Raw genomic sequence first — 17005 nt, 5'->3', positions numbered from 1 at the left:
AGGTGGGGGGCGCCGGAGCCGAATGGCGCCGTTCGGAAAGACTTGGAAATACTCCATTCCCGAGGCTCTCCGGGGGCCCCCACCTCTGGCCACATGCGGTATTGCATGCTATTGAAGTGAATGCGGAACAAATTATTTTCGTTTCCATTGACTTCAATGGGGAAACTCGCTTTGATATGCAAGTACTTTAGATTACGAGCATTCTCCTGGAACAGATAATGCTCGTAATCCGAGGTTCCACTGTGTATATATATATATATATATATATATATATATATATATATATATATATATATATATATATATATATTAAACTGCCTGCACGCCACAAACTAACCTGCCTAATCTAGTTCAAGTTCTCTCAGTCTCCTCCACGTATCACACTACATATGGCCGAATGTATAAGCAGCCTTATATAGTGTGGGGCGTAGACTTAGCCCCCTTTGGCCAATCATGGCTCTCACAGCAGAATGTGCTGTGATTGGCCAAAGCATGCAGGTCAGGTGCATTATGGGGCGCTCTGCGGAGCTCGAATTTGAAGCGAACGCCTCAAATGTTCGGTTCGTTTGTGAACAAAATGAACACCCGATGTTCGAGGAAAACTTACGTTCGATTCAGACCTCCGGACCATCAGGGGAGGGCTGGGCCGGGGGGCAGAGTGGCAATTGCCTCCCAGGCCGCTCTAACTTATGTTCAAAATGGTCATCAGCCTCTGTCCTTTACCATCTTTTTTTTTATTCTGCACTAGGAAGTCGGGTCGGGGGCACGGCCACAGCAGCTCGCCTCTAGCTGTTGCATTCCGGGAGTTGTAGTCCACGCTCAAGCTCCCGGTGGGTGGAAAACAGAGCAGCGCAGAGGAAACTTACAACTCCCTGGGACCGGATTCTTGGAAGAGGCAGTGCGTGCCAGTGAGTCAGGACGCAGGGCTGGGCGCTGGCTGCAACTTGACCCCATGCCCAGGAGCATTACCCCCACAGGAGGCCGTGGCATGCAAGGACCTGCTGAGCCGAGATCACTGAGGTGAGAGATCCCGACACCCCTAGCTGACCCCAGGGCCATCTTAATAGCATCATGGGCCCCTGGGCAAAGTAATGCTCTGGGGCCCCTACAATGATGACAGTGCAGGTAAACAGACATCAAGTAGGTAGGAGGCAGACTGCCTCCCCTGTGTATCTATCACTCTCAGTGCCATCATGGGGCACCCAATTTTGGGCCAGCGTGGGCTGAAGCACCAGCTGCTTTGGGGAAAGTGCAGGGACCCCCATGCAGCTGGTGCCCCTGGGCAGTGCACAGGTATGCCCTCTCATTAAGACAGCCCAGGCTGACCCCCGATCTCCCCCCCACCATACACCCCATGTAACCTGCCCCAGTGATCAGGCTGCATTGATGGGCACTGGTGAGGCTGCATTGAAAAAACAGGTGGGCCATGGATGGTGAGCTCATTCGACGGTTCAATGGGCCACTTGACTGGACTTGCTCCCCAGCCCTAAGGCTGCCAGCCCTCCTGTCATGGTTATGCAATAAAGTCTGGCAGCTTACCTGTCTCCATCTGTTCATTAGAGGCCGGACTCTGTTCTGGCTGCCTTTTTATCACCTCTACTTCCTGTATGGCCCCACCCCAGGCCATCCCAGGATGTCTATATTAACTGTTGCACTGCAGGTCTGCTTTGCTGTTCAATCGTGTTGTTAGCTTGTCTGCAGTGTGCTATGTTTACCTTCCTGTGTACCGTTTTTGGCTTGTCCCTGACTTCTCCTGTTTGCCTGTGACCCTAACCTTTTGCCTGCCTGTTGCCCTGACCTCAGCTTACCCATCACAATCGCTTGTCCTGGTTGCTGCTTTCCCTCTCTCCCTGCGGAGCGTGACCTAGGGGATCCCAGGGGTCGCGACCTGGATCCAGCTGCGGCGAAGGCCATCCTCACCACTAGAGGCTCTGGTGAACACAAAGCTGGGTCTTAGACTCCGCGCCCTGAGCGATCTGGGGTTCACGTTTCCTCTCTGATAGCAGCAGTCGGCTATAGGGTTCACTACCCTGTGGTGCATCCCTGACCCCAACGGGGTGCACTTGTCACCTGGCCACAGGTGACCCGACACCTCCCCTGTGGACCATCCCTATTGGTTATCCTCTGTGAGAGACTCAGACGCGGCAGAGAATCGGGGAGCAAAGTTTGAGAGTCAATGGGCCAGATTCACAAACGAGATACGACGGCGTATCTACTGATACGCCGTCGTATCTCTGTTTCTAACTATGCGACTGATTCATAGAATCAGTTACGCATAGCTAGCCCTAAGATCCGACAGGTGTAATTGAATTACACTGTCGGATCTTAAGGATGCAATTCTAGGCCGGCCACTAGGTGGCGAGGCCATTGCGGCCGGCGTAGAATATGCAAATGAAGACTTACGGCGATCCCCGAACGGCCCGTCGATCTAAATCTACGTCGTTTCCGACGATTTATGCCGCGTAAAACTAGGGCTGAGCCCTAGTTGTCTTAAGCCATGGTAAGTATGGCCGTCGTTCCCGCGTCGAAATTTAAACATCAACGTCGTTTGCGTAAGACATCCGTGAATGGCGCTGGACGCCATTTATGTTAACGTCTAAGCAAATGGCGTCGGTGCGACGTCAGTTAGCGCAATGCACGTCGGGTAATTTACCCGACGGAGCATGCGCATTACGTCCGGCGCGGGAGCGCGCCTAATTTAAATGGGACTCGTCCCATTCGATTGGGCCCGCCTTGCGCCGGACGGATTTAAGTTACACCGCTGCAAATTTCCAGGTAAGTGCTTTGTGGATCGGGCACTTAGGCAGAAAATTTGCGGCGGTGTAACTTAAATCGGAAAAGTTAAGTTGCGCCCGGGCTACGTGAATCTGGTCCAAAGTCCCCAGAGAAGAATTTATCTTTAGATACACTATAATATGTTGTAGACGGGGTAATAAAAAAGAAATGGATCTGCCCACACACAACAATGTAACTTTTTTTTTAAACAAAAACGACCTTTTTGTGGTATCTTTATCCGGCACGGATTGTCATTATAAGGGACGACGCAGCGACACAAACGTCTCGTGTGCGGCGGGGCAGAGCGATCACCCCCAGATAGGATATGAAAAGTTTTTCTCTCACGCTCTCAAAACTGACTTAATAAGTTGTTGAGGAAAAGGAAAGGTTGTGAATTGGGACAATGCATCACCAAGTTCTGTCATCCGGCCACCGGCGCCCACCTATTATCCACCCTCCGCTCCGAAGAGGCCGGTGATTTACACCCTGGAAGAAATTACATACCTTTGAAAAGAAAAAACGGGAGCAATGTGTGTGTTTTTTTTTGTTCTTTATCTTCTGGGTGAACATTACGGCCATAACTCAGCCGAAACGCAACGGCCATTGAAAAGGACATGAAACAAGCCACAGAAACCATCACCGTCTAAACGACTCTCGTCTCTGCACATCAAAGGTTGCCGAGAGTTCCGACCTCTCCACAGGCAGCCGGGGAAACGGCCGACATCTCGTTTAACCACTTAAGACCCGGACCATTGTGCAGGTTAAGGACCTGGCCCCTATTTCGCGATTCCGCATTGCGTCGCTTTAACTGACAATTGCGCGGTCGTGCGATGTGGCTCCCAAAACAAAATCGGCATCCTTTTTTTCCCACAAATAGAGCTTTCTTTTGGTGGTAATTAATCCCCTCTACGGTTTTTAGTTTTTGTGCTATAAATAAAAATAGAGCGACAACTTTGATATTTTTTTTATATTTTTAACTTTTTGCTATAATAAATATCTCCAAAAAATACATAAAAAAAAACACAATTTTTTTCCTCAGTTTAGGCCGATACCTATTCTTCTACATTATTTTGAAAAAAAAAAAAAAAACGCAATAAGGCCCAGATTCTCATACAATTACGTTGCTCCTGGGCAGCGTAACGTATGTGATTTACGTTACACCGCCGCAGTTTTACAGCGTTGGTGCCTGATTCTCAGAACCCTTACCTGTAAACTTGCGGCGGTGTATCGTAAAAGCCCTTTGGCGCAAGCCTGCCCAATTCAAATGGGGCGGGCACCATTTAAATTAGGCGCGCTCCCGCGCCGAGCATACTGCGCATGCTCCGTCTGGTAAATTACCCGACGTGCATTGCGCTAAATGACGTCGCCCCGACGTCATTTGCTTAGACGTTAACGTAAATGGCGTCCAGCGCCATTCACGGATGTCTTACGCAAACGACGTAATTTTTTTAAATTTCAACGCGGGAACGACGGCCATACTTAACATTGGTTGCCCCTCATAATAGCAGGGGCAACTTTACGCGTGGCTTAAGCTACGGAAACGTCGTAAATTCTCAGCGTCGACCCGCGTAATTACCTAATTTGCATAGACGACAGGGAAAACGACGATGCGACACCTAGCGGCGGGAAAAAAAATTGCATTTAAGATCTGACAGCGTAAGAGCCTTACGCTTGTCAGATCCAATGGGTATCTATGGGTAACTGATTCTAAGAATCAGGCGCATAGATACCCGGGGCCAGATTAGGACTTACGACGGCGCAAATGGTGTTGTGCCGTCCTAACGCCATTGAGAATCTGGGCCTAAGTGTTTATTGATTGGTTTGTGCAAAAGTTATAGCGTTTACAAACAAGGGGATCGTTTTATAGCATTTTTATTAATATTTTTGTTTTTACTAGTAATGGCGGCGATCAGCGTTTTTTTTTTTTTTTTTCATGACTGCGACATTATGGCAGAGACTTTTGACACATTTTTGGGACCATTGGCATTTTCACAGCGAAAAGTGCTATAAAAATGCACTGATTACTGTGAAAATGGGACGAGGGGGCTAGGAAGGGGTAAAATGTGTCCTAGGGATGTGTTCTAACTGTTAGGGGGTGGAGCTTAATGTCACACGACACTGAACGCTGCTCCCGTTGAGAGGGAGCAGACGATCAGTGTCCTGTCACTAGGCAGAACAGGGAGATGCCTTGTTTACAAAAGGCATCTCCCCGTTCTGCCGTTCCATGAACCGATCGCGGACACAGAGTCACGGAGGCGGCGGCAGATTCAAAGCAACGTATATATACGTTGCTTTGCCTGCCCGTGCCATTCTGCCGACGTATAAGTGTGTGAGGCAGTCGGCAAGCGGTTAACCAGTTCCTGCCTGACCTATAACAAAATGACGGCCAGGCAAGCCTCTCATCGATCCGGGTGGAAGTGATACGACTGCGATACGATACGGCGTAATTAGTGGATGATTGATCGATGTACTGGCTCGCTGCCGGTACCATGTGACCGTTGTGACCAACGCAGCAGGTCACGTGACAGTTGAAAACAATGGATGGCTTCCTTTCATGCCATCCATGGTGTACAATTGCGTTGGTAGCTGTGATTGGTCAGTGTGATCACATAGTACTGACAGGACCAACCACAGCCAATCTGTACCATGTGATTAGTTCTGGCCAATCACAGCTAATCACAACAATACACACTGAATTAACCACTTGCCCACCGGGCCTATTTTGGCACTTCTCTCCTTCATGTAAAAATCACAATTTTTTTGCTAGAAAATTAATCAGAACCCCCAAGCATTATATATATTTTTTTAGCAGACACCCTAGGTAATAAAATGGTGGTCATTGCAACTTTTTTTCCTCGCACGGTATTTGCGCAATCATTTTTCAAGTGCCTTTTTTTGGGGAAAAAAAACGGTTTCATGAATTAAAAACTAACAAAACAGTAAAGTTAGAACAATTTTTTTGTATAATGTGAAAGATGATGTTACGCCGAGTAAATAGATACCCAACATGTCACGCTTTAAAATTGTTCACACTCATGGAATGGCGCCAAACTTCAGTACTTAAAAATCTCCATAGGTGACGCTTTAACATTTTTTTACAGGTTACTATTTTCGAGTTACAGAGAAGGTCTAGTGCTAGAATTGTTACTCTCACTCTAACGCACGCGATGATACCTCACATGTGGGGGTTTGAACGGCGTTTACATATGTTGGCGGGACTTGCATGCATGTTCGCTTCTGCGCGCGAGATAACGGGGACGGGCGTTTTGAAAAAAACATTTTTTTTATTTTATTTTTACACTTTTTTTTACATTTTTTTTTTTTTTTTTTTATCACTTTTATTCCTATTACAATGAATGTAAACATGCCTTGTAATAGGAATCAGTGTGACAGGTCCTCTTTATGGAGAGATGCGGGGGGGAGGGGTCAATAAGACTCCACATCTCTCCTCCAGGCTTACAAGCATGAAATTGGTGAAAAAATAAATAAAAAATAAAATCACTGATCACATGCCGACAGCCGCGATTGCGGCTTTGTTTACTTCCGTGTACCGGGCGTGACGTCCTAACGTCACGCCCGGGCCTCTGACGGTCATAGAGATGACTGGTGACCATCTGGTCACCAGTCATCTCTATGCTTTCCAGCAGCGCCGACCGATTCGCTCTCCGGGCCCCCGATGGCACGGGAGAGCCCGGAGAAGCACCGGATGGCAGCGGGAGGCGTCTGTTACCCAGTGTATTTGAGTGTCTCCGAGTGGTCTCCAAACGTTTCCGAGTGTCTCCAGCGCACCCCCACCTCTGGCCGCATGCGGTATTGCATACACCAGCAGTGACACTGGAACGAATTACCCGAGTGTCCATTGATTCCTATGGGGAAACTCGCTTTGATATACCAGTGCTTTGGACTACAAGCATTCTTCTGGAACAATACGCTCGTAATTCAAGGTACTTCTGTATATGATGAGTTCCTTACTGGACCCCAAGACCTTTCTTAGAGTGGGATGCCGCGTCCCATACCTCGTATGCGATATTCGTGATCCCCGCCGTTCCCGGTTAGAAGTCGATCTCGGCGGCGGCGGAGTTGCTCTGGGAAAGGGGTTAAGTCAACCTTCAGCAGGGCAGGCTGGTTTATGACAACAATCTTCCCCCGAAACTCATTAAAGTCTTTTCTCTTTTGGAGTGACGCGCATGATCAGCGGAGATTAATCTGATGCCGGTTTAGGTGAGCTCCATTTTTAAAAATGCAATAACAGAGGGCTTTGTGTCATCCCATGAAAATCAATTAGACGAACTAAGGCCACAAGGAAAAACTTAGCATCACTCATCGGCACCCCCCCTCCCCCCTCCCCCGCCCAGCCCGTATGATTTGTCTTCCGAGGCTGGATGATCAGGAGCTGCAGGAATATTGTAAGAGGAAAATTTATTTATTTTCTATACTGTGGCCCCCGCTCCTCTCCTGCTGCGGGACCAATACACAGATTACTTTTAATCAAGGTTGATATGTCATTAATACCAACAGGCCCTTTGAAGTTTATTTTTCCCCCTCTTATTTTTTTTCTCAAAAAAATAAATAATATATATATATATATATATATATATATATATATATATATATATATATATATATATATATATATATATATATATAAAAATAAATATAAATATATATATATATATATATATATATATATATATATATATATATATATATATCTAAAAATAAATATATATATATATATATATATATATATATATATATATAAAAATAAAAAAAAAGGGCTTTGGAGGGCTTCTGGCGCTCGTTGCCGGTCGATAAAAGAAAGTTTACTCACCGCTTCGACTCTTCATCTATGACCAGGCACTGGAGGGAATGATGTAAGCAGTAGATCCCACCAAAAACCGCGCTCATCCTGCAAAAAAAGGACACAAAATATATTGAAAACAAAATAAAATAATAATAAAACAACGAAACAAAACCAAAATATAAAATAAAACAATACAACAAAATCAAAATATAAACAAAAAAAAAACGACGACACAAAATCATTAAAAATAAAAAATTACATGTTAATAAAACTATTACATTTTTTTTATTAGATTTTGTTTAATTGTTTTGTTAAAATGTAATTTCTATTTTATGATTGTCGTAGTTTTTTTTATATTTTGATTTTGTTGTATTGTTTTATTTTCTATTTGGTCTTGTTTCTTTGTGTTATTTTTTTGTTTTATTTTGCATCATTGTTTTTTTTTATTTATATTTTGTCTTGTTTTTTTTTAGATTTGGTCTTGTTTCTTTGTGTTTATTAAAAAATGTTTTATTAGATTTTGTTTAATTAACACAAAGAAACAAGACCAAATAGAAAATAAAACAATACAACAAAATAAAAAAAAATAAAAAAACGATGACACAAAATCATAAAATAAAAAAAAACAAAAATTACATTTTAATAAAACAATTAAACAAAATCTAATAAAAAAAAAATAAAAAACACAAAGAAACAAGACCAAATAGAAAATAAAAACAAGACAAAATATAAAAAAAAAAAACGAAATAAAAAAACAATGATGCAAAATAAAACAAAAATAATAACACCACCACAAAGAAACAAGACCAAATAGAAAATAAAACAATACAACAAAATCAAAATATAAAAAAAACGACGACATAAAATAAAATCATAAAATAAAAATTACATTTTAATAAAACAATTAAACAAAATCTAATAAAAAAATTAAATAAACACAAAGAAACAAGATCAAATATAAAATAAAAACAAGACAAAATATAAAAAAAAAAAAACTAAATAAAAAAAAAAAAAACAATGATGCAAAATAAAACAAAAAAATAACAACACCAAGAAACAAGACCAAATAGAAAATAAAACAAAAAAAAACGAAACAAAATCTGAATATAAAACAATAAAAAAAAACAACAATGATGCAAAAAAAAAAAAAATCATCAGCCAACACTGGGATTGAGCTATTTATCACATTCGCTATATCATTTATGAATAAATTAAACAGAATTGGTCCCAATACAGAGCTCTAGGGTACCCCACTTACCAATCCAGACCAGTCTGAGTACACATTATTTATCACTACCCTTTGGGCACGCCCCGTAACCAGTTTCCTACCTATGTAGAAACCGTATGGGCTAGGCCAGTGATGACAAACCTTGGCACCCTAGATGTTTTGGAACTACATTTCCCATGATGCGCAACTGCACTGCAGGAGCATCATGGGAACTGTACCGTAAATACTCGAGTATAAACCGACCCGAATATAAGCCGAGGCACCTAATTTTACCACAAAAAAAAATGGGAAAACGTATTGACTCGAGTATAAGCCTAGGGTGTCCATCTGCATGCCTCACTGTGTCCATGCCTCACTGTGCCCATGTCTCACTCTGCCCATGCCTAGACTGAGGTTTAACATGGGAGTCTATGGAAGGGGTGCTCGGCTTTAATAAATCGGTGCTCCCCAGCCGTAGGTTCCCCTGACAACAAACTTTGCACATTTGTAGAAGAGAAATAGGGCTACATGTGTGCCATGTTCAGGGTCCAGGGGACCTACGACCGGCCGGTACAAGGTCCCCAAATTCATCGGAGAAATTACCATTTAACATTGAAGTCTATGGAAGGGGTGCCCGGCTTTGAAAAATCAGTGCTCCCCGGCCGTAGGTCCCTCTTGCAACAAACTTGTCTGCACACGTGTAGAGGAAAAGTGGGGCTACATGTGTGCCAAGTTTGGGGTTCAGGAGACCTATGGCCGGCCTGTACCGGGAACCTAAAGTCCCGGAGATCAGGCGCAAAAAGGTTTCTCGAGTATAAGCCGAGGGGGGCAATTTCAGCTTAAAAAAAATGTGCTGAAAACTCGGCTTATACTTGAGGATATACGGTACTTCCAAAACATCTGGGGTGCCGCAGTACCCCATGACTGGTCTAGGCCTACAGGCCTCGGTTTGTAAAGTAAACATTTAGGGGGAGACAGTAGTGAATTCTTTTGCAAAATCCAGATACACCACATCTAGAGGCCTTCCTTTATCTAAATGGCAGCTCCCTTCCTCGTAGAATGTTATTATAGGTTGGTTTGGCAAGAACAACCTTTAATAAATCCTTGGCGATTACTACTAATGATATGGTTTTCATTAGAAAATTCTTGGATATAGTCTCTTATCATCCCCTTCAATAGTTTACATACTAAAGATGTTAGACTGACTGGTCTGTAGTTTACTATACTAACGGTCTGTAGTTTACATACTAACGATGTTAGACTGACTGGTCTGTAGTTAACAATACTAATGGTCTGTAGTTTACATACCAACGATGTTAGTATTGTAAACTACAGACCAGTCAGTCTAACATCATTAGTATGTAAACTACAGACCGTTAGTATAGTAAACTACAGACCAGTCAGTCCAACGGTCTGTAGTTTACATACTAACGGTGTTAGACTGACTGGTCTGTAGTTCCCAGGTATATGTTTCAGCCATAAAATTCATGTTTTTTTTTCCCTTGATGTTCATAAGGAACACAAATAACATTTTAAATTAAAGCCTTATCGGTCTCCAAATAAAGACATATACAACATTAGGGTAGACTAAGAAAACCTAAAAAATATGATAATCTAACCCTAGAGGAACCCCAAAAATAATTTTCAGGTCACGAGGAACCCTTACTCAAACCAATTCATTAGGGGTCAATAGGAACAATGCCCCTTATACTGGTGGCCAATAGGAAGAAGGTTCCCCTTAAAATGGTGCTCAAAATGCCACAGCTAAAAAAAATTACAGAAAAAAAAAAAATAAAGTACTGTATCCAAATTTTCTACCAAATAAAGGCCTTATATGTCCCCAAATGAAGATGTATAATACTTTAGGGTAAAACTACAAAACCAAAAAGATAGAATGTTTTGAACCAAGAAACTGCCTAAATGAAAAAAAATATATATAATAATGATAATAATAATAAATACAAAAAAATTCTATGACCCAAGGGAGAGAAAATGCTGCTGATACTTCTTGATCTGGCATGGGCATCTAGGAATAAAATTACCACTGGTCATGAAAGGGTTAATCTATGTGCTGGGTATGTATTATTGGACCATACCCCCCACTATGTGCGTCGGAACCCTTTCGGGGTAAGACCACGCTATATTAAGATAACACTCAACTCAACTTCCAAAAAAATAAATAAAAAAATTTAAGGAAATTAGAATAAAAAATAAATAAAAAAAAATAAAAAGTGTCAGGTACAGCTGCTTTGAGAACAGAACGGGGGATGTGCGGCATGGATGCACAAGACAAAACTGAACTGTGTGTTGACAGCACAAAGGTGTAATGCAATAAGCACTCACTACATACTAAGAACAAGTGATTGCTATCTGCATGTGACAAAAAAAAAAAAAAAAAAAAGGAAAGAAAAAAAAAATACACATTGACAAGCCAACTTTTTTTTTTTTTTGCAGTGGAGACTAGCTAAAAAAATAAAATAAAAAAAAATAGAAACGAAAACACATTGACAACTTTTTTTTTTTTTTCCAGTGGGGACCAACTACAGGGAAAAATAAAAAACAAAAAAAAATTCCACAAGGCGTTCCTTGAGGTTGATCAGCTATGCAGTCCTCGGAGAGAGATCACAATAGTCTTATTCAGACCAGACTTGACCGCAGCCGATGTACCTGCTGAATCTTTGATGCCATTAACCCCCCGAACGACAGACGGTTTAAAGCGCAATTCCTCACTCTAATTAACATGCTCCTGTCACCGCCGATGAGGAGGATTTCGTTGAAAGACGGGAGCGCGGTGTACTCCGATTCAACTTTGCCCCGGTGACTTCACATCATATTACGGGCAAAATTAAGAGTTGTGAAAATGTTTGCCCTGCTGGGGGGGGCCCGTCCCGCGCAGCCTTTAAATGCCAATTTCAGCTTCTATCAGCCGCTACAATTTTTTTTTTAATACAGCTGCACAACAATAGGACCCATTAATGGGCAAAAAAAAAAAAACAAACAAAAAAAAAAAAAACCCTGACAGCGCACCTCCATAATGATTTATGAGTTTGTGTATAATTTGATTATTCTATTAATTTTGCTGATTACTCGTTCAGCTAATACAGTGAAGGTCACTCCCAAAATAAATCTTCATTAGCTCTGGCGGAAAATAACTGCCTACAACTAGTTGTTTTCTTTAATTAAACGCTAATGTAACAGGAAAGTAAACAGGCTGCGGGCTTTACAGCATCTGTTGGCGAGCTAGTCAGGGAAGATGGGTACAGATGGGTAGAGGCCAATCAAAACTATGCCAACCTTGGGAAGCCATAAACAGCAGACGTATTAAAAAAAAATAAAAAAAAAATAAATGAAGGAATACACAATATGCCAATCAAAGCCTTATTCATTTATTTACTTTTATTAGCGCTGTCATTATTGATAGAAGAAGCCTGTCAAGTCCAAGATTCCGATTTTTGACTAAATCAATTAAATAAAGTAAAAAAAAATATAAAAAAAATAATTTAAAAAAATAAAAAGAATACACAGTGACAACATTAATAAAAATAAATAAATAAGCTTTGATTGGCATAATCAAAACTATTTTATTTATTTTTATTAAATGTTGTCATTATCAATAGCAAAAGGGGTTCGAAAGTCTGTCAAGTCCAAGATTCCGATTTTTTTACTAAATCAATTGAATAAAGTCAAAAAGGTTTACTAAATAAATAAATAAAAAGAATACACATTGACAACATTAATACAAATAAATAAGCTTTGATTGGCATAATCAAAACTATTTTATTTATTTTTATTAAATGTTGTCATTAGAAAAAGGGGTTAAAAGGCCTGTCAAGTCCAAGATTCAGATTTTTGACTAAATTAATTAAATAAATCAAAAAGATTTATTAAAAAATAAAAATAAAATAAAAAAGGGGAATAAAAAATATGCCAATCAAAACGTATTTATTTATATTAAATGTTGTCATTATCGATAGCAGAAAGGGGTTCGAAAGTCTGTCAAGTCCAAGATTCCAATTTTTGACTAAATCAATTAAATAAAGTCAAAAAGGTTTATTAAAAAAATCAATAAATAAAAAGAATACACAATGACAACATTAACACAAATAAATAAATAAGCTTTGATTGGCATATTCAAAACTATTTTATTTATTTGTATTAAATGTTGCTATTATCGATAGCAGACGGGGGTTAGAAAGCCTGTCAAGTCCAAGATTCAGATTTTTGACTAAATCAATTAAATAAAGTCAAAAAGATTTATTAAAAAATAAAATAAAAATAAAATAAAAAATGGGAATACAAAATATGCCAATCAAAACGTATTTATTTATTTTTATTAAATGTTGTCATTATCGATAGAAGAAGGGGTTAGAAAGCCTGTCAAGTCCAAGATTCCGATTTTATTTAATAAATCAATTAAATAAAGTCAAAAAGATTTATTAAAAAATAAATAAAAAGAATACACAGTGACAATATTAATAACAAATAAATAAATAAGCTTTGATTGGCATAATCAAAACTATTTTATTTATTTGTATTAAATGTTGCTATTATCGATAGCAGACGGGGGTTAGAAAGCCTGTCAAGTCCAAGATTCAGATTTTTGACTAAATCAATTAAATAAAGTCAAAAAGATTTATTAAAAAATAAAATAAAAATAAAATAAAAAATGGGAATACAAAATATGCCAATCAAAACGTATTTATTTATTTTTATTAAATGTTGTCATTATCGATAGAAGAAGGGGTTAGAAAGCCTGTCAAGTCCAAGATTCCGATTTTATTTAATAAATCAATTAAATAAAGTCAAAAAGATTTATTAAAAAATAAATAAAAAGAATACACAGTGACAATATTAATAACAAATAAATAAATAAGCTTTGATTGGCATAATCAAAACTATTTTATTTATTTTTATTAAATGTTGTCATTATCGATAGCAGAAGGGGGTTAGAAAGTCTGTCAGGTCCAAGATTCCGATTTTTGACTAATTCAATTACATAAGTCAAAAGATATATTAAAAATAAAATAAAAAAAGGGGAATACAAAATATATCAATCAAAACGTATTTATTTATTTTTATTAAATGTTGTCATTATCGATAGCAGAAGAGGTTAGAAAGTCTGTCAAGATTCCGATTTTTGACTAAATCAATTAAAGTAAGAAAGGTTTATTAAAATTAAAAAAAAACAAAAAAAAAAAAAAAATACACGACAACATTAATAAAAATAAAAAAATAAGGTTTGATTCCCATATTCAAAACTATTATATTTATTTTTATTAAATGTTGTCATTATTGATAGCAGAAAGGGGTTCGAAAGTCTGTCAAGTCCAAGATTCCGATTCTTTTACTAAATCAATTAAATAAAGTCAAAAAGATTTATTAAAAAATAAAATAAAAAAGGTGAATACAAAATATGCCAATCAAAACTTATTTATTTATTTTTATTAAATGTTGTCATTATCGATAGCAGAAGAGGTTAGAAAGTATGTCAAGATTCTGATTTTTGACTAAATCAATTAAATACGGTAAGTCAAAAAGGTTTATTAAAAAAATAAAAACAATTTTTTTTTTAATAAAAAGAATACACAATGACAACATTAATAAAAATAAATAAGCTTTGATTGGCATAATCAAAACTATTTTATTTATTTTTATTAAATAAATGTTGTCATTATCGATAGCAAAAGGGGTTCGAAAGTCTGTCAAGTCCATAATTCAGATTTTTGACTAAATCAATTAAATAAGTTAAAGGGGTGGTTCCCCCTAAAACAAATTTCTAACAATAGATTCGTAAGACCCGTTACACTGCGGGTAGGCTGGCTTTTTTTTTTTTTTTTTCCGTACATCCTGAGATCTCGCCGTCTCGTCCCTTGGCGGTGGGCGTTCCTAGTTGATTGAAGTTCCTCGGACGGGCGCATACGTGACGTCACGACTTTCCGACAGAAGCCGAACGTCATTGCGCAGGCGCCGTATAGAGTCGGCTCTATACGGCGCCTGCGCAGCGACGTTCGGCTTCTTTCGGAAAGTCGTGACGTCACGTATGCGCCCGTCCGAGGAACGTCAATCAACTAGGAACGCCCACTGACAAGGGACGAAACGCCGAGATCGAGGTATGTACTTAAAAAAAAAAAAAAAAAAGCCAGCCTACCCGCAGTGTAACGGGTCTTACGAATCTATTGTTAGAAATGTGTTTTAGGGGGAACCACCCCTTTAAAAAGATTCATTAAAAAATAAAATAAAAAAGTGGAATACAAAATATGCCAATCAAAGCTTATTTATATATTTTTATTAAATGTTGTCATTATCGATAGAAGAAAGGGGTTCGAAAGTCTGTCAAGTCCAAGATTCCGATTTTTTTTTACTAAATCAATTAAATAAAGTCAAAAATGTTTATTAAATAAATAAAAAGAATACACAATGACAACATTAATAAAAATAAATAATGTTGTAAATTTGGTGTTATCGCTCTCACTCTCTCATACTGGTCACTGGAAGGACAACATGGCCCCTCATGGCAAAGAACTCTCTGAGGATCTGAAAAAAATAATTGTTGTTCTACATAAAGATGGCCGAGGATATAAGAAGATTGCCAAGACCCTGAAACTGATCTGCAGCCCGGTGGCCAAGACCATCCAGCGGTATAACAGGACGGGTTCCCCTCCCCCCGCCTCGCCATGGTCTACCAATGAAGTTGAGGTCACGTGCTCAGCGTCATATCCAGAGGTTGCATTGCTCCAGAGGGTGAAGGGGTGGGGGAGGGGTCAGCCTTTCAGTGCTCAGACCATACGCCGCACACTGCATCAAATTGGTCCCAGAAGGAAGCCTCTTCTAAAGATTATGCACAAGAAAGAGCCGCAAACAGTTTGCTGAAGACAAGCAGACTAAGGACATGGATTACTGGAACAGTGTCCTGTGGTCTGATGAGACCAAGATAAAGGTATTTGGTGTCAGATGGTGTCAGGCGTGTGGGGGGGAGGGGCCAGGTGAGGAGGACAAAGACAAGCGTGTCTCGTCTACAGTCAGGCATGGTGGGAGGGTCATGGTCTGGGGCTGCATGAGTTCTGCCGGCACTGGGGGGGGGGCTACAGATCATTGAGGGAACCATGAATGCCAACATGTACTGTGACATACTGAAGCAGAGCATGATCCCCTCCCCCCCTCCCTTCAGAGACTGGGCCGCAGGGTAGTATTCCAACATGATAACGACCCCAAACACACCTCCAAGATGACCACTGCCTTGCTAAAGAAGCTGAGGGTAAAGGTGATGGACTGGCCAAGCATGTCTCCAGACCTAAACCCTATTGATCATCTGTGGGACATCCTCAAACGGAAGGTGGAGGAGCGCAAGGTCTCTAACATCCACCAGCTCCGTGATGTCATCATGGAGGAGGGGAAGAGGACTCCAGTGGCAACCCGTGAAGCTCTGGTGACCTCCATGCCCAAGAGGGTAAAAAAAAAAATGGCGGCCACACAAAATATTGGACACTTTGGGCCCAATTTGGAAATTTTCACTTAGGGGGTGTACTCACTTTTGTTGCCAGCGGTTTGGACATTAATGGCTGTGTGTTGAGTTATTTTGAAGGGACGGCAAACTTACACTGTTATACAAGCTGTACACTCACTACACAACATTGGCCCAGATTCAGGTACGACATTTGCTTCTTTCTTACGGAGGCGCAGTGTACCGTTTTAACACTGCGCCTCCGCAAATTTCCTGCGCTACGCTTGATTCACGGAGCAGTAGCTCCGTAAATTGCGTGTGTGCTCCGGAAAACTGCCCGGCGTAAGGGCGCGTAATTTAAATGATCCCGTAGGGGGCGTGGATCATTTAAATTAGGCGCGTTCCCGCGCCGAGCGTAGTGCGCATGCTCCGTCGGGAAACTTTCCCGACGCGCATTGCGGTAAATGACGTCGCAAGGATGTCATTTGCTTCAAAGTGAACGTGAATGGCGTCCAGCGCTATTCACGATTCACTTACGCAAACGACGTAATTTTTCAAAAACGCGACGCGGGAACGACGGGTATAGGTAGCATTGGCTGCCCCTGCTAATAGCAGGGGCAGCCTTACGCAAAAACCGACGTACGCAAAACGGCGTAAACTGCGTACGCAGGGCTCGCGTAGGGTTGTGAATCGGCGTTAGTATGCAATTTGCATACTCTACGCTGACCACTACGGGAACGCCACCTAGCGGCCATCGAAAGAATGCAGCCTAAGATAT

The 17005-nt window shown here is 40.4% G+C and overlaps 1 protein-coding gene across 2 annotated transcripts in view; it reads right to left on the bottom strand.

The window, feature by feature from the left end:
- CHM (CHM Rab escort protein) overlaps positions 1-17005 on the bottom strand; it is a 126505-nt gene that overhangs the window by 51186 nt on the left and 58314 nt on the right. For both annotated transcript variants that reach the window (XM_040325042.1, XM_040325043.1), the window contains exon 9: positions 7607-7684. In XM_040325042.1, coding sequence (XP_040180976.1) covers positions 7607-7684 — 78 coding nt within the window. The remainder of the gene's footprint in view (positions 1-7606; positions 7685-17005) is intronic.

This window comes from Rana temporaria, chromosome 9 (genome assembly GCF_905171775.1).
Source record: "Rana temporaria chromosome 9, aRanTem1.1, whole genome shotgun sequence".
Classification (NCBI taxonomy): domain Eukaryota; kingdom Metazoa; phylum Chordata; class Amphibia; order Anura; family Ranidae; genus Rana; species Rana temporaria.
Note: the sequence above shows the minus strand (reverse complement) of the source record. Positions and strands in the feature narration are given on the sequence as shown.